At 41.5% G+C, this 15151-nt stretch overlaps 1 protein-coding gene across 1 annotated transcript in view; it reads left to right on the top strand.

Annotated features, from left to right (window-relative positions):
• Positions 1-15151, top strand: part of LPA (lipoprotein(a)) — a 116319-nt gene that overhangs the window by 67090 nt on the left and 34078 nt on the right. Inside the window, exons 22-24 of the mRNA XM_053590620.1 lie at positions 1533-1793; positions 11293-11460; positions 11567-11677. Of these exons, the coding sequence (XP_053446595.1) occupies positions 1533-1793; positions 11293-11460; positions 11567-11677 (540 nt within the window). The remainder of the gene's footprint in view (positions 1-1532; positions 1794-11292; positions 11461-11566; positions 11678-15151) is intronic.

Raw genomic sequence — 15151 nt, 5'->3', positions numbered from 1 at the left:
GCGTTGTAAAAACTGTGGTAAGGCGGTGGGTGCTCCTCGGAGCGTTGCCCCCAGTCCCCCTGGTTTGCGACAGCAGCGCATAAGTTGCCTAGCATGCCTTTTAGTGAACGTAGGAAGTCATGAGGTGCGGCATAAAGGCCTGAGTAACCTTTACCCTGAAACCTGTTTGAAACTTGTTTGTTGAGTTGAATGGTTAATTGTTGCTTGAATGTCCTCAGAAACTAAGAATAAACATAATGACTTACTAATCCATGACTTCATCTATACAATGGAGACTAAAAAGTCTCCAAGGGAACACGTTCCCACCATAAAGGTCAGTTAATTGAAACAATGTATCAAGAGAATGCAGGGATGATAAGTTAAGATGTTCCTACCAGATACCCGCTCCCTCCGGTCTCTTATCTCTACCTTATGTCCCTTTGAAACTGTTTCTTTGAAATAAGTTTTCTATGAAATTGCTTTCTCTATAATTTTGTCACTATACACTTAAAACATATACATAATTCACTATCAATTCACTAACAACATAAAAATCATAATCAAATATAAAAATATAAAAATACAAAATGTGAACAAAGCAGTTTTACAAAGAAAGAAGGTTTAAACATAGATAAAGAGAAGTAGAAGAGTAACTGCTGATAAGCAGCAGTCCTTTGTTCCCCCTTACGGGCAGAAACATTGTCTAAGAAAAGACGGTTGACTACTCCCATCTACAAAACTCGATAAGAACTTTGTAAGCATCAGCAAGTCATAAAAATATCTTTTGTAGTTTGTAAGACATTGTCAAAAATGTATAAATACCATGCCTAAAAATCAGTAAAGCACAGCTGCTTTCTTCATCATCCTTGGTGTGTAGCAGTTTGTCATTTTCCTGCGTCGCCCTTTCAATCAACCTGAGCCGTTCTTGCCCTGAAAGCCCTCGGACTGAGACTCATTCGACTGGCGGTCCGCGGCAGCTGGCGCCTCGAACAGGGACCTGAAGGACAGGTGATCTTTCTTTTTCTTTCTTTCCTCTCTTTTTCAGATTGAAGGCGACTCTCACCAGGGAGCTGCAGTCCCGCCGGTAAAGGCTGACCGGTTAAGTGTGAGTAATCCGCAGGACAACATGGGGCATACATTGGGTAAGGAAGAACACATGCTCAGTGTCATGATACAGCGTTTATTAGAAAAAAATGGTTTTCATGTGTCTCTCAAACGGTTAGAGGAGCTTATACATTTCATAAAGTTGGTAAGTCCTTGGTTTCTGGAGGAAGGCTCTCTCTCTCTCTCCGATTGGAAAAGGGTGGGACGCGAAATGCGGAAATACATGCAAGAACATGGGGAGAAGGTCTTGCCCCCTCAGGCTTTTCCTTTATGGTTACAAGTTAGAGAACTTTTGGCTGACAATACCTTTTTAGAAGCATTTATAAGAGAAACTGACTCGGAGGCTGGTGATCCTGAAACTAAGGTGGCACCTATTTGTGATGAGGTTCCCCCCGAGGTTCTTAAAGATCCTGAACCGGTACCAAACACTGAGAGCGTTGTCCCCTCAGCTCCAACGCTCAAAGACATTTTACCGCCACTCCCACCGGTTGATAATTCCTCAGACAGTGACGAGTGGGATGTGATCGATGAACTTACTAAATCAGATGAGAGGGACGGAATGAATGATTCTATTCACCCCCGCCGAGCTTATCCGGCAGTTCGCGTCCCAAAGGTCGCATCTAAGACATCCTCACGAGCCCCGCTTCCCCGTGTGCCTCCTTGTCTCCCTCCACCGCCCGCGGGGTTTCAGGCGGCGGTGCGAGAAGCCCGTCAGCAGGGAGATTTTACATTTGCTTTCCCGGTGCGCTTTCCCACTGAGGAAAGGGCACCACCCACCTGGGAACCTCTGTCGTTAAAGACGCTTAAAGAACTGCAACAGGCTGTCCGCACATCGGGAGCTTCTGCACCTTATACTTTACAAATTGTGGAATCAATTAGCAGTCAATGGCTTACCCCGTATGATTGGCAACAAACGGCCAAAGCCACGCTTTCCCCAGGTGATTATATCTTATGGAGAACAGAATATGAAGATAGATGTAGAGAAAGTATTAATCAGCATGTGGGAAGAAAAGCGCAGCCCACACTATCCATGCTTCTAGGAACAGAAGAATTTGCCTCTTTTGAAAATCAAATTAAACTACCCCGACAAATTTTGGAAATAGTCAGCCATAACGCAGTCTCCGCTTGGCGAAAAATACCTCCTCCGGGAACCAAGGGCACAACTTTAGCAGGCATAAAACAGGATATGGAAGAATCCTATCCTGCCTTTATTTCTCGCCTGGAAGAAGCTATTAATAGAATGCTTCCACCATCAGAAGGCACAGAATTATTACTCAAGCAATTGGCTTGGGAAAATGCAAATACGCTGTGTCAGGACTTAATACGTCCACTCAGGAAAACAGGTACCTTACAAGATTATATTAAAGCATGCATGGATGCCTCACCAGCAATTGTCCAGGGAATGGCGTTTGCTGCAGCTATGCGGGGTCAGAAATTTAGTTCATATGTTAAAGGTGCTTTTGATAGAGACCCCAGTAATACATGTTTTGGGTGTAATCCCCCACATGACTTGCCCACTTGTTATAATTGTGGGAAGCCAGGTCATATACAGAAGGATTGTAAGAAATCCACCGGTGCTAATAATAATAATAGTAAGTCCCGTGGACTACCCCCGGGACCATGCCCTCGTTGTAAGAAGGGCAGGCACTGGAGAAATGAATGTAAATCTAAATTTCATAAGGATGGAACCCCCTTGTCAGACAAGGGTGCTAACTTTATTGATACCAATCAGACAAAAAACTAGATAAGGGGCGTTCTCCCAGCCCCGACTCCAAGGGAGAGACTCCTGCCTCTACCGCAGTACGGCCTAAGTTAGAACCCACATCTACTATTAATTGTATACCACCTGAATGGACAATTCATGATCTCCCACGTGGGACTCCTGGCAGCGCAGGCTTAGACCTTGCCAGTTCTAAAGATGTAATCATATCCAAACATGATGGTGTTGTATTAGTTCCCACAGGAATAAAAGGAAAGTTATTACCAGGTACTGTTGGTGTTATATTGGGACGCAGTTCCAATTACACTAAACATTTTGAAGTTGTTCCAGGAGTAATTGATTCTGACACTGAAAATACAATTAAAGTCATGGTAAAGTCTTTAGTAGAGACTACACAAATTCATAAGGGACAAAGAATTGCTCAGTTATTGTTGTTGCCATATATACCGCTCCCCACCTGGCACTTACATGATGCCAGGGGAGAGGGTCAATTTGGATTTACTGATCAGGATTGTGTGGCTCTTATACATGATTTATATGATAGACCAATGTTAAAAATGAAAATAGAAGGCAGGCCCATTAAGGGCCTAATGGACACAGGCGCTGATGTAACCTGCATTGCTGCCTCCGACTGGCCGAGATCCTGGCCGGTTCATCGAACTGGGTCTTCTTTAGTTGGTCTCGGTTCTGTTTCTGGTGTCATGCGTAGTACATCTCATTTGTTATGTGAATATAAGGACAAGAAAATTTACTTTCAACCTTATGTACTACCCTCTCTACCCTATACTTTATGGGGACGAGATCTTTTACATGTTCTAGACATGAAACTAGTTACAGGTGATCAACTCAATGATCAGTGTTTTTCATAGGGGCCACTGCAGAAAACTATGCCTGTAAAATAAAATGGTTAACAGATGTTCCTGTGTGGGTTAGTCAGTGGCCCCTAACAACAGAAAAGTTACAGGCATTACAAATTTTAGTACAAGAACAATTAGATAAAGGTCATTTAGAGGAATCCACTAGTCCATGGAACACTCCTGTGTTTGTCATTAAGAAAAAATCTGGCAAATGGAGACTTTTACAAGATTTAAGAGCAGTAAATACCATTATGGAAGACATGGGCTCCCTTCAACCTGGGCTGCCGTCTCCTGTAGCAGTACCAGAACAATGGTCACTTATAATTATAGATCTACAAGACTGCTTTTTTACTATTAATTTACATCCTGAGGATTGTCCTCGTTTTGCTTTCAGTGTTCCTTCCTTAAACTTACAGGAACCGTTTAAAAGATATCAATGGAAAACTTTACCTCAGGGCATGAAAAACAGCCCTACTTTATGTCAAAAATTTGTAGCGGCTGCGTTAGCAGCACTCAGAAAACAATTCCCTAGCGCCTACATAATTCATTATATGGATGATATTTTACTAGCTCATCCGGAGCTGCAAAAAGTACAGCTAATGCTAGAAAAGGCTATAGAACAATTAACTAAATTTGGCTTAGTCATTGCCCCAGAGAAAATTCAGAGAGATAAACCATTAAGTTATCTGGGACAATGGATTCACTCTGACTATATTGCACCTCAAAAGGTGCAAATAAGGAGAGATAAATTACAAACTCTTAATGATTATCAAAAATTACTGGGAGAAATAAATTGGATTCGACCTTTTCTAAAAATTACTACAGGAACTCTTAGTCCTTTGTTTGCTATCTTACAGGGGAACTCCAATCCACGTTCCCCTAGACATTTAACTCCAGAAGCCTTGCAGGCTTTAGAAGTTGTTGAACAAGCTTTAACCCAGGCCAGGGTTAAACAACTTAATTATCAAAATCCATGGTCTCTACTCATTTTTTCTACTGAGTATACTCCTACAGCTTGCCTATGGCAGGAAGGTATTTTAGAATGGATTCATTTACCACATGTTCAGACAAAGATTGTTGCTGATTATCCATACCTGGTGTCTTTATTAATTGATAAAGGAAGAAAAAGATCACGGGAATTATTTGGTAAAGATCCTCATGTAATTGTAACTGCTTATAATAAAATTCAAGTGGAACAACTATTTCAAAATAATGATAATTGGGTATTGGCCTTACAAGGCTATGCAGGTCAAATTTTATACCATTATCCTAAACATCCTTTAATTGAGTTTACAAAGACAGTTTCACTTATATTTCCTCTTATGTGTTCCAAACAGCCTTTGTCTGACGCAATGACTTTATTCACAGATGGTTCCTCCACAGGACGGGCTGTAGTTTTCAGTCCAGGCCTGTCTCCTATTATTAAGGAGGTTACACAAGCCTCTGCCCAACAAACAGAGTTATGGGCTCTAATCTCAGCTTTTAATAACTTCGAACAAAAATTTAACTTATATACAGATTCAAAATATATTGCTTCTCTTTTTCCAGCTCTTGAAACTGCTCTTTTAACAGGAACCTCAACTATTCTACCTCTATTAAAGAAACTACAAACTTTAATTCAGCAAAGGAATAATCAATTTTATATTGGTCACATAAGAGGACATACTAATTTACCTGGCCCTTTGACCCAAGGAAATGCCACTGCAGATTTGTTAACACGTACTATAGTGGCATCAGTGACTGAAGCTGAAGAAAGCCACGCCTTACATCACCAAAATGCTAACGCATTAAGAAAAATGTTTCAAATTACTAGAGAACAGGCAAGACAAATAGTCTTAAAGTGTAAATCCTGTCCTATTACTCATCATCCTTTAAAATTCGGTGTCAATCCTCGTGGTTTACGTCCCAATGTATTGTGGCAAATGGATGTAACACATGTGTCTAGTTTTGGAAAATTACAATATGTACATGTTACTGTTGATACCTTTTCTCATTATATATGTGCCTCTGCAAGATCTGGAGAGGCTTACAAAGATGTTGTACAGCACCTATTTTACTGCTTTCAGCAGCTAGGTGTTCCTCATCAATTAAAAACAGACAATGCTCCAGCTTATACCTCTCGAGCATTTGAACAATTTTGTATACAGTGGAAAATTTCTCATTCTACGGGGATCCCGTATAATCCTCAGGGTCAAGCAATTGTTGAAAAAACTAATCAAATATTAAAATTACAAATTGAACGCCTACAAAAGGCTCACAAGTATTTTTCTCCTCATCATATATTAACTCATGCTTTATTCGTTTTAAATCATCTCAATGTAAACTCTAACAATTTAACTCCTGCTCTTTCTCATTGGCAGCCGCAATCGGCTGCCACCCTTCCTAAAGTTCTTTGGAAAGATTTATTGTCGGGCCAGTGGAAAGGCCCTGATGTATTGTTAACCTCCGGACGAGGCTATGCTTGCATATTTCCACAGGATGCCGACTCTCCCATCTGGATTCCAGACCGGCTCATCAAACCGGCTCCTCCGGAGACCCCGGCGCAGAAGACAACGCCTGCGGCGGATAAAGATCCTATCTGCACAGATGAAGACAACTGTGACAGTTTCACCGAGACCCTCCAAGATCACGTGGACACAGATCCGCACCTTGGTGAAACAAGCTAAACAACTTCTCATATCTCAAGGAAACCCTCTAACTCCAACAATGTACTTTGTTGCCTTTTTATCATTAATTTCTACTCCTACGGTAGAAACTGCAGCTTATTGGTCTTATGTTCCTAATCCTCCACTGCTACACCCTGTGGGCTGGCTAGATCCAGACCCCATAAAAATTCTTTCTAATGATTCTATCCGCTTAGGAGGTTTAACTGACTCAGAATCCAGACATCATGCTGCGGCTTTGATTAATTTCACTGGCAAAGCCGACTCCTTGCCTATTTGCTTTACTTTAAAAGGCAATACACCTCCTTTTTGTTTACCTACAAGTTACAGAGTCTTTTTATCTGATGCTCCTGATCCCCATGATGCCAATAGACGTTATATGTGGGAATATGAGATACAAACTATTGGAAGTCCTAATTATAATGAAACTTGCTTAGCTGTTAACCAGTTACCTCTCCCTAATTGTAAACAAAAATATAGAGATAAAAATCGATTCTGGGAATCCTCTTTAACAAAAACTCCTACTTGGCTTTCTTGCGGATTCCCAGACGCTGCTAACAAACATTCTCCCATTAATTCTAATACAATTATTTGGGACTATTCTCCTACCTCCTGCTATGATCATAACGTATATTTATCTAATCAATTAGATAAATTTCATAAATATCAATGGTCTGGTACCCCTCAACCAGTACGGAGGTGGTTCTCACCTGGTTTAGTTGAGCCCATATGGGTGGCTCAAAACAATAATAACACTCAAATACACTATGATTTATTTAGACTTGTTGCTGCATCCAACTTAATTTTAGAAAAGAAACCTAATATGCCAAAACCTAATCCAATTTCTATAAGAACTTGTGTTGGATATCCATATGCTCTACTTTTAGCTCCAAATAAGTATCTAACTATCACTCAATCTAAGAATTCTTATCATATTTCTTGTACTGCTTGTAAAGTTACAAATTGTCTTACTTCTACTGACTTGTTTAATGAACGTTTATTTAATTCTGTTTTAATTGTTAAAAGACCCTCTTATGTATTACTGCCTGTTGATTTACAAGATGACCCTTGGTATGATAATTCTGCTTTACAAGTTCTACATACTGTTAATCAGTTAATCCGCCCTAAAAGGTTCGTGGCTGCTTTAATTCTTAGTATTTTAGCTTTAATTTCTATAGTTACAACTTTTGCTGTAGCCACCACTGCTTTAGTTCAAGAAGTTCACACAGCTCACTTTGTGAATTCTCTCAGCAGCAACATCACTTTAGCTTTAATGACTCAAGCCAGTATAGATAATAAACTTGAAGCAAAACTTAACATCTTAGAAGAAGTAGTTTTAGCCCTAGGACAAGATATCAAGTTTATACAACATAAACTTCAAACCAGATGTCATTCTGCCTTTCCTGCTATTTGTGTAACTCCTTTACCTTATAATATGTCCACTTCCTGGGACAAAACTAAAGCTCATCTACAGGGTGTCTGGAAGGACAATGATATTACACATGATTTACATACTCTCCAAAAAGATATCACTGCCATCAGTGAAGCTCATTTACCTAGCACTTCTCTTGATTCACTGGCTCAATCCCTCTCTGACAATCTTAAATCTTTAAATCCTGTGTCTTGGATTCAGTACATTGTGTTTATTGTCATTATTGGATGCCTGATATTTTTTGTTGTCTTACTGTTACCATGTCTCCTTCGTTGTGTCTTTTCCTCCTTAAAGGCTGTTCGCCAAGACCTCTTTGAGCTACGTTTCATTAACAAAAAAGGGGGAAATGCCGCACCCCCGGCATCAAGCCGTGGTGGGATGGCTCTGTCCGCGTTGTAAAAACTGTGGTAAGGCGGTGGGTGCTCCTCGGAGCGTTGCCCCCAGTCCCCCTGGTTTGCGACAGCAGCGCATAAGTTGCCTAGCATGCCTTTTAGTGAACGTAGGAAGTCATGAGGTGCGGCATAAAGGCCTGAGTAACCTTTACCCTGAAACCTGTTTGAAACTTGTTTGTTGAGTTGAATGGTTAATTGTTGCTTGAATGTCCTCAGAAACTAAGAATAAACATAATGACTTACTAATCCATGACTTCATCTATACAATGGAGACTAAAAAGTCTCCAAGGGAACACGTTCCCACCATAAAGGTCAGTTAATTGAAACAATGTATCAAGAGAATGCAGGGATGATAAGTTAAGATGTTCCTACCAGATACCCGCTCCCTCCGGTCTCTTATCTCTACCTTATGTCCCTTTGAAACTGTTTCTTTGAAATAAGTTTTCTATGAAATTGCTTTCTCTATAATTTTGTCACTATACACTTAAAACATATACATAATTCACTATCAATTCACTAACAACATAAAAATCATAATCAAATATAAAAATATAAAAATACAAAATGTGAACAAAGCAGTTTTACAAAGAAAGAAGGTTTAAACATAGATAAAGAGAAGTAGAAGAGTAACTGCTGATAAGCAGCAGTCCTTTGTTCCCCCTTACGGGCAGAAACATTGTCTAAGAAAAGACGGTTGACTACTCCCATCTACAAAACTCGATAAGAACTTTGTAAGCATCAGCAAGTCATAAAAATATCTTTTGTAGTTTGTAAGACATTGTCAAAAATGTATAAATACCATGCCTAAAAATCAGTAAAGCACAGCTGCTTTCTTCATCATCCTTGGTGTGTAGCAGTTTGTCATTTTCCTGCGTCGCCCTTTCAATCAACCTGAGCCGTTCTTGCCCTGAAAGCCCTCGGACTGAGACTCATTCGACTGGCGGTCCGCGGCACCTGTGGACTAACGCTGGCCGCTGCAAGTGCCCATTTCAGACAGACGGCTCCCCGCTCCCACCGTGCGCGTGATGACGCCGCCTCACAGGACTGACCACCGAGCACAGCACTGTCGGTGTGTCTGCTCTTCCTTCGGTTTTTTTAAATAACGTTTTCTTATCTCTACTAACTTTACCGTAATAATGTGCTACAGATAATACACAAAACACAAGCGCACTGACTTTGTTATCTGCAAGGTTTCAGTCAACAGTTAACATTAGGAATTAAGTTTTGGAGGAGTCAAAAGTTACATGTAGGTTTTAGACTGCCTGGGGGGCCGGCGCCCCTAACCTCCACTTCGTTCAAAACATCCCCTGTAATCCTAAGAGTACCTCAGACAATCCCTACACAATAAATACTTAAAGAAGTGAACTAAATATCAAAACCAAGATCTTACAGCTCACGCAGCCTGATATGTAGTGCAGAGATGAGATCTTTTTCTACGTCTCTTTTCTTGGTTCCCACCACTCTTTCAGGTACAAAGTGACTTATTCTGACTTAGTTGGCTTTAGAGCCATACGCGAAAATCCTTCCAACAACACGGTGTGGGATTTTTATGCATATTCAAGACTAATCCCTTGCTTTATGCCCTGTGCCTCTGAAGCTAAGCCAAGTAGGCCGAGCCACAGCACATGTCTCTGTGCTCACAGCCCGGCTGGACCCGAGCCCTGGGGTCTTCTTCACTCTTCTCCTCACGCGCTCCAGAATCGGGTGGCACCAGAACAGAACTCTGCTCAAAGTTCGTCTTTGGCTTCCACCTCTGCACATTGCCAGTTTGTTTACAGGAAGGAATTTCATAGCCCAGAAAGAGACATGAATGCTTTCTTGTCTTTCATCATGCTGGTGTGTTGTCAAGGTGAAGAAGAACGTATGGTCGGAAGGCCACTGGGGGGAACCTGATTTGCAAAATGACCCCTGTAGACTCCAGTGCGTTCCACAGATAATTAGGGGAAGAGGGGGCAAAAGCCACCTCATCGCCACTCAGAGCAAAACCAAAAATAGCAGGAAAAGAGAAAATCATGTGGACATAGAATTTTTGATAATCTCATTCCCAAGGGGACTTATCCAGGAGGAGGTGCTAAAATATTATTCAATGGAAATAAACACATACTAGAAACATTATTATCTTAGTAGAATCTGTCTCTTTTCCCCCAAAGTACATTCTCAAATCCACCGACATTGGTCCCCTAAAAGACATTTCACCATATTTCAGGAAAAGAAAATTCTGCCCCCTGCCAATTTCTTCACTTGCCTCCACCTCATGTCCCTTCCACACCAGCCACTAGGTGAGAGAGAGAGACCAAGGTGGGGTAGGGGCGTGAGGAGAGAAGAAAGTCAGGCTGAAACAGAAATCAGAAAAATGTGATTGGGTCACCCCTGCCCCTCACATGGTGCCACCTTCTGGTTCTCAGAAACCAGTTGTTCTTGAGGATTCAACATAGTTCAATCCCAGGAGATTCTGGGGGCAGTCCACCCAAGATAATCTGGCTTCCACCTTTACCAAATTTATTTATCGGAAGGAATTTCATAGCCCAGAAACAGAAATGAATACTTTCTTGTCTTTATTTCATATCTAAAATAGAAAGGTCAGTTTAACTATTCCTAAAAAAAGTTTGAACATTATAATAGGAGTCTGAAACCATGTACCACCTGGTCACTCCAGCCTGAAGTCAGGGAAAAGGGCAGATTCAACGATCAGAATGACTACGCGCTCTGTCCACCTGAGGCTGCTGCTCTTGGCTTTCTTTCATGAGAATGAAAATGTAATAATGCACTGTGAGTTAGTTTAGGGGAAGACTGATATATTTTGTAACATACTTTATAATTATGGAAAACGCGTGAGTCTGATGGGAATTAAGTAATTTTGATAATAAGAAAATACTTTCATTTACACTAATTTCTGCACTGTCTAGTAGAATGTTAACAATGATGCCTGCCTTCAGTTAAAGGCCACCTAGTTTGTGTCTATCAGCTGTCTGCCTGGTCAGCCACACATTTCCTGGGACAGGCCTGAAGCTCTCATCGCACAACAGGGACAGTCACAGTACTGCCTGTGGTGCAGACTGACAGAGCCGGTGGCTGGGCACCACCTGGCACATGGAACGTGCTCAGCTAGTGGGAGCTACTTGTGTGATTTTATTTTCTCCACAAGAAAGGGATAAAAGTACAGGGAAGGAAAAGAGAATAATTGGGCAAGGGGAGGAATCTGGAGAAAGGGAGGCGGAGTGGGGCAGCCACGTGGGCTGGGGAGGGGCTGTCACCATTTCCCAGCATCTATTGGAGATCCCGCTCTCAACGTTTTGTAAGCTCCTTTATCCAGGTAATGTTTGAGGTGTTGATCCCTTCTGAGTTCAGTGGCCTCGGCCTTCTAGAGAATAATTAACTTAATCCAAGTATCCTGTTTGTGGATGTGTTTACTCTCATGTAAATCAGAACCATCCTGGGCTTGAGACACACTGTCTTCCAGACACTGCTGGCCAGTCCCAACATGGAGCGTAAGGAACTGGTTCTTCTGCTTCTGTTATTTCTGAAATCAGGTAAGACTCAAAGTTCCTTTTTACTTTTGTAATTATTTTCCCTGCAACTTATTAATAGTAGGTACGTTACGGCTTTCTGTGCAATTTGTTTCCTTTACCTATTAATTCATGACATAACCAGTTCAAAATCTCATACTGAGAAATTATTCAAGATATATATTTAACTTCTCTGTGAATATCATCAGGGTATTGGGCTGAATGGGCAGAGAAAATAATGGGTGATTTTTAAATCTAAATGACCCCAAATGGCTAGTTTAGTTCACAAAATAACCAAGATGGGCAACAACACAAAAGATGGTTAGCCTCTGTGCCTGTTTCTCGGTTTGATTACTTTCCATGTGGATCACTTTTGTTAAGGTGTCATGGTCCCCTCACTTCCAAAGTTAAACAGTGAAATGCCTCTGAGTATATTCTGTTCCACGGCTAGTTTATGGAGATGGTCTCAGCATTTCTCCATCGTTCTGGCTTAAGAAAGGCTTTCCAAGGCCTGGAGAAATCATATGCATCAACTTGCCAAATGGCATGTGCACATAGCAATTCAAAAGTTAGGTTAGTGCTGGGGCGTCAGGCACATTTTTAGACACAGATACATACTTGTGTGAGCGTGTGTGTTCTTTATGAATACTGCTTATTTAGCTGTGGAGTAGATATGGTAGTAGACTCATCCTCATTTTAAGGTAAAATAATCTAGACTTAGGAAAATCATGTTATTTACCCATTGACCAAACTTCCCAATCCAGGAAGTGAGGAATCCAGGATTTAAAAGAAGGAATACAGTGCTTTCATCACTTTTTCAACTTTGTTTAAGCCTTTGATAGGATATTCTAGCCAGTAATGCCAGCATCTTGGGAGGAAGGCTGAGGCAAGAGAATTGAGGCTGAGGCCAGGAGTTCAGTACCATCATGGGAAACAGAGAGATACTGTCTCTACAGAAGTTGTAATGAAAACATGAACTGAACATGGGGGTCTGCACCTGTAGGCCCAGCTAGCTACCCAGATAGCTCAGGTGAGAGGACTGCTTGAGCCCAGGATTTTGAGGCTAAAGTGAGCTGCGATGGCACCACAGCACTCTAACCAATGAAATATGGCAGGACCTTGTCTCAAAAAAAAAAAAAAAAAAAAGAAAAGAAAAGAAATTCTAAACATTTCCTAGAAGTTATTTAGAAAAAAACCCCAGCTTTATTAAGATATATCTCACATATACAATTCGCCCATTCAAGGCATACTTTTAATATATTCAGAGATATACAACCATCACCACAATTAGTTTTAAAATATTTTCATTAACACCAGATGAAACTCTACTCTCCTTAACTGTCTGTTCCAATCTTCAGCCCCTGCAGCCACTGAACTATTTTCTGTGTTTAAAAATGTGCCTATTTTGGACATTTCACATAAACAGAATCCTAAATTATTCTAGTTCATATATTCTCTTGTTCATATATAAAAACAATGTATGGATAGTTGAAATTCACCCTGTAAATTGCCAGATAAAATATTATAAGTTATACTTTAGAATCAAATACATTTTAATTTAGTGGAAGCCGTTCGAAGAAATATCTAATAGACTAAAGAGCAGGAGAAGATTACACAAAGACATTTCTGTGGGAAATTGCTGTGTGCATTGGGGAAGGGAGTATGAACATTCTAGCTCAGTCCATGGAAACTGCAACAATATGAACTCACTCAGTGGGCTACACCCAAGGGTCAGAACACATGTATCCACCATAGAATTAACAGTCATCTTGACCAACCTGGGGTGTGGTGGGGATTCTCTCATCAGCCCTTATTGAAAAGAACATATTCACCCTGGTTTTGCATGGAAGTGACTTTTATCTTTCACTGTGCTACAGTGACTGGGGAAGAAAAGAATTTCTACTATAGCTGTACTCAGTGTGAGGTTGACAGACAGCTCTCATTTCACGGATAAGAACTCTTCTCTCTTACGCACAAGGTCACGTATGCATACACACACTACAGTCATCACGAATTCTACATTATGAATAAAACATATCTGCCTTGGTAGCCATATCCATCTACATTTATAATATAAAATAATTTTTCTACTAAAATATTTCTTTAATTTTTTTCCACAAATAAACCATATTAAATCCCTTAAACCCACTGAGGTATGAGTCCTGGAGGTGAATAAGAGAAAAAACATTTGGAGAATATTTTCAAATTAAAAAGAAACAGTATCATATTTGGGGGCAGTTATTTTTTTGGGACATCAGGTTCTAAGGTTGTCTTAGTGGTTCCCCTAAGAAACATGATAACACGGCATGATTAAACTTACTAAAAGATGACAGAGATGTAAATTTTCTCTTTTTCATTATCACTTGTGTGGAGGCTGCTCAGCTCCACTTGCCAACACCTCTTCAAAAAGTTGAGCTTAACTCTTTGTAGGACACACTTCATAGATTGTGTTTTTGAAGTCATGCTGTGATCTGCATGGAATTTGCCAAAGCAAAACTCTTCTTGGACATGAGAGTTCAAATTGCAAGAAAATGCAGGGTGAGCACATGGATATGGGTCTGAAATGTCTATTTCTCCATCATCTTTTGATCACCAAAAAGTGCTTTTTGGCGTATTCAGTTTAAAATGCACCAGCCAACTACCGTTCAGTGATCCACCTTACAGTTCAGAGCATCTTCAACTGAGGAAGGGCAAACAGCAGGGCAGGGAGAGGGTGGACTCGGCAGGGGACTTGCTCATGAGCGGGGGGCACCCCTACCCCCTCAGAATGCTGTGTTTTCAGGAGGTCAGGAAGGGCCTTTGAGAGACTGAGCCCTGGACTGGATCATTTCATCAGCACGCAAACGTGCTCCAGGCTGTCTCATCTTTAAAAGGCTCCAGGGCTGCACCTTCCCGGGAGGACGTGCCCTGTTCCTGCTGGGCTTCCCAGGAGAGATGTCTTCCTTCTACTGCTCGCCCCGGTCACTATTGGCCCCATCCATCCGCGTGTGGCCCCCACCACTCCCCTCAAAGGTGTCAAGGTCACCATGTTGCCTAATCCCATGGAAACTCTGCTGTGTTCATTCTCTTAACCTCCTTTGGCCTTCCCTGTGACAACCGCTAGTGCGCTGTGCCCACAGCATGGGAGCTGCTCCTCCAGGCTTGGGCTAGGGCTGCCAGCGCTCAGTGAGGGCCACGTGGAGCCTCGGGATGGGGACACGCTGTAGCCTCCCACTGGGAACACATATGGGGCCCCCTGTGGCCACCATCTGCAGTAACGACGGGGAAAGTGACTTGTGGAGAGGATCTGCCTCAGTTTTATCTCACAGACAAATCAGGCCAGTATTGTCTCAGGCCCTGCTCTTTTACCGTTTCCTCTGAAATGCCAGATACCTGTGAGCATCGTGGAAACGGTGACTCCTCTGTAACTGATAGTGATAGTGATGGGCCACTGTCCTGACCCCAGCACAGCAGTCACCTTGCATGGTGGGGGAGATTCTTGCCCTCTGTAATTTTTGC

This window comes from Nycticebus coucang, chromosome 5, assembly GCF_027406575.1.
Source record: "Nycticebus coucang isolate mNycCou1 chromosome 5, mNycCou1.pri, whole genome shotgun sequence".
Lineage (NCBI taxonomy): Eukaryota > Metazoa > Chordata > Mammalia > Primates > Lorisidae > Nycticebus > Nycticebus coucang.
Note: the sequence above shows the minus strand (reverse complement) of the source record. Positions and strands in the feature narration are given on the sequence as shown.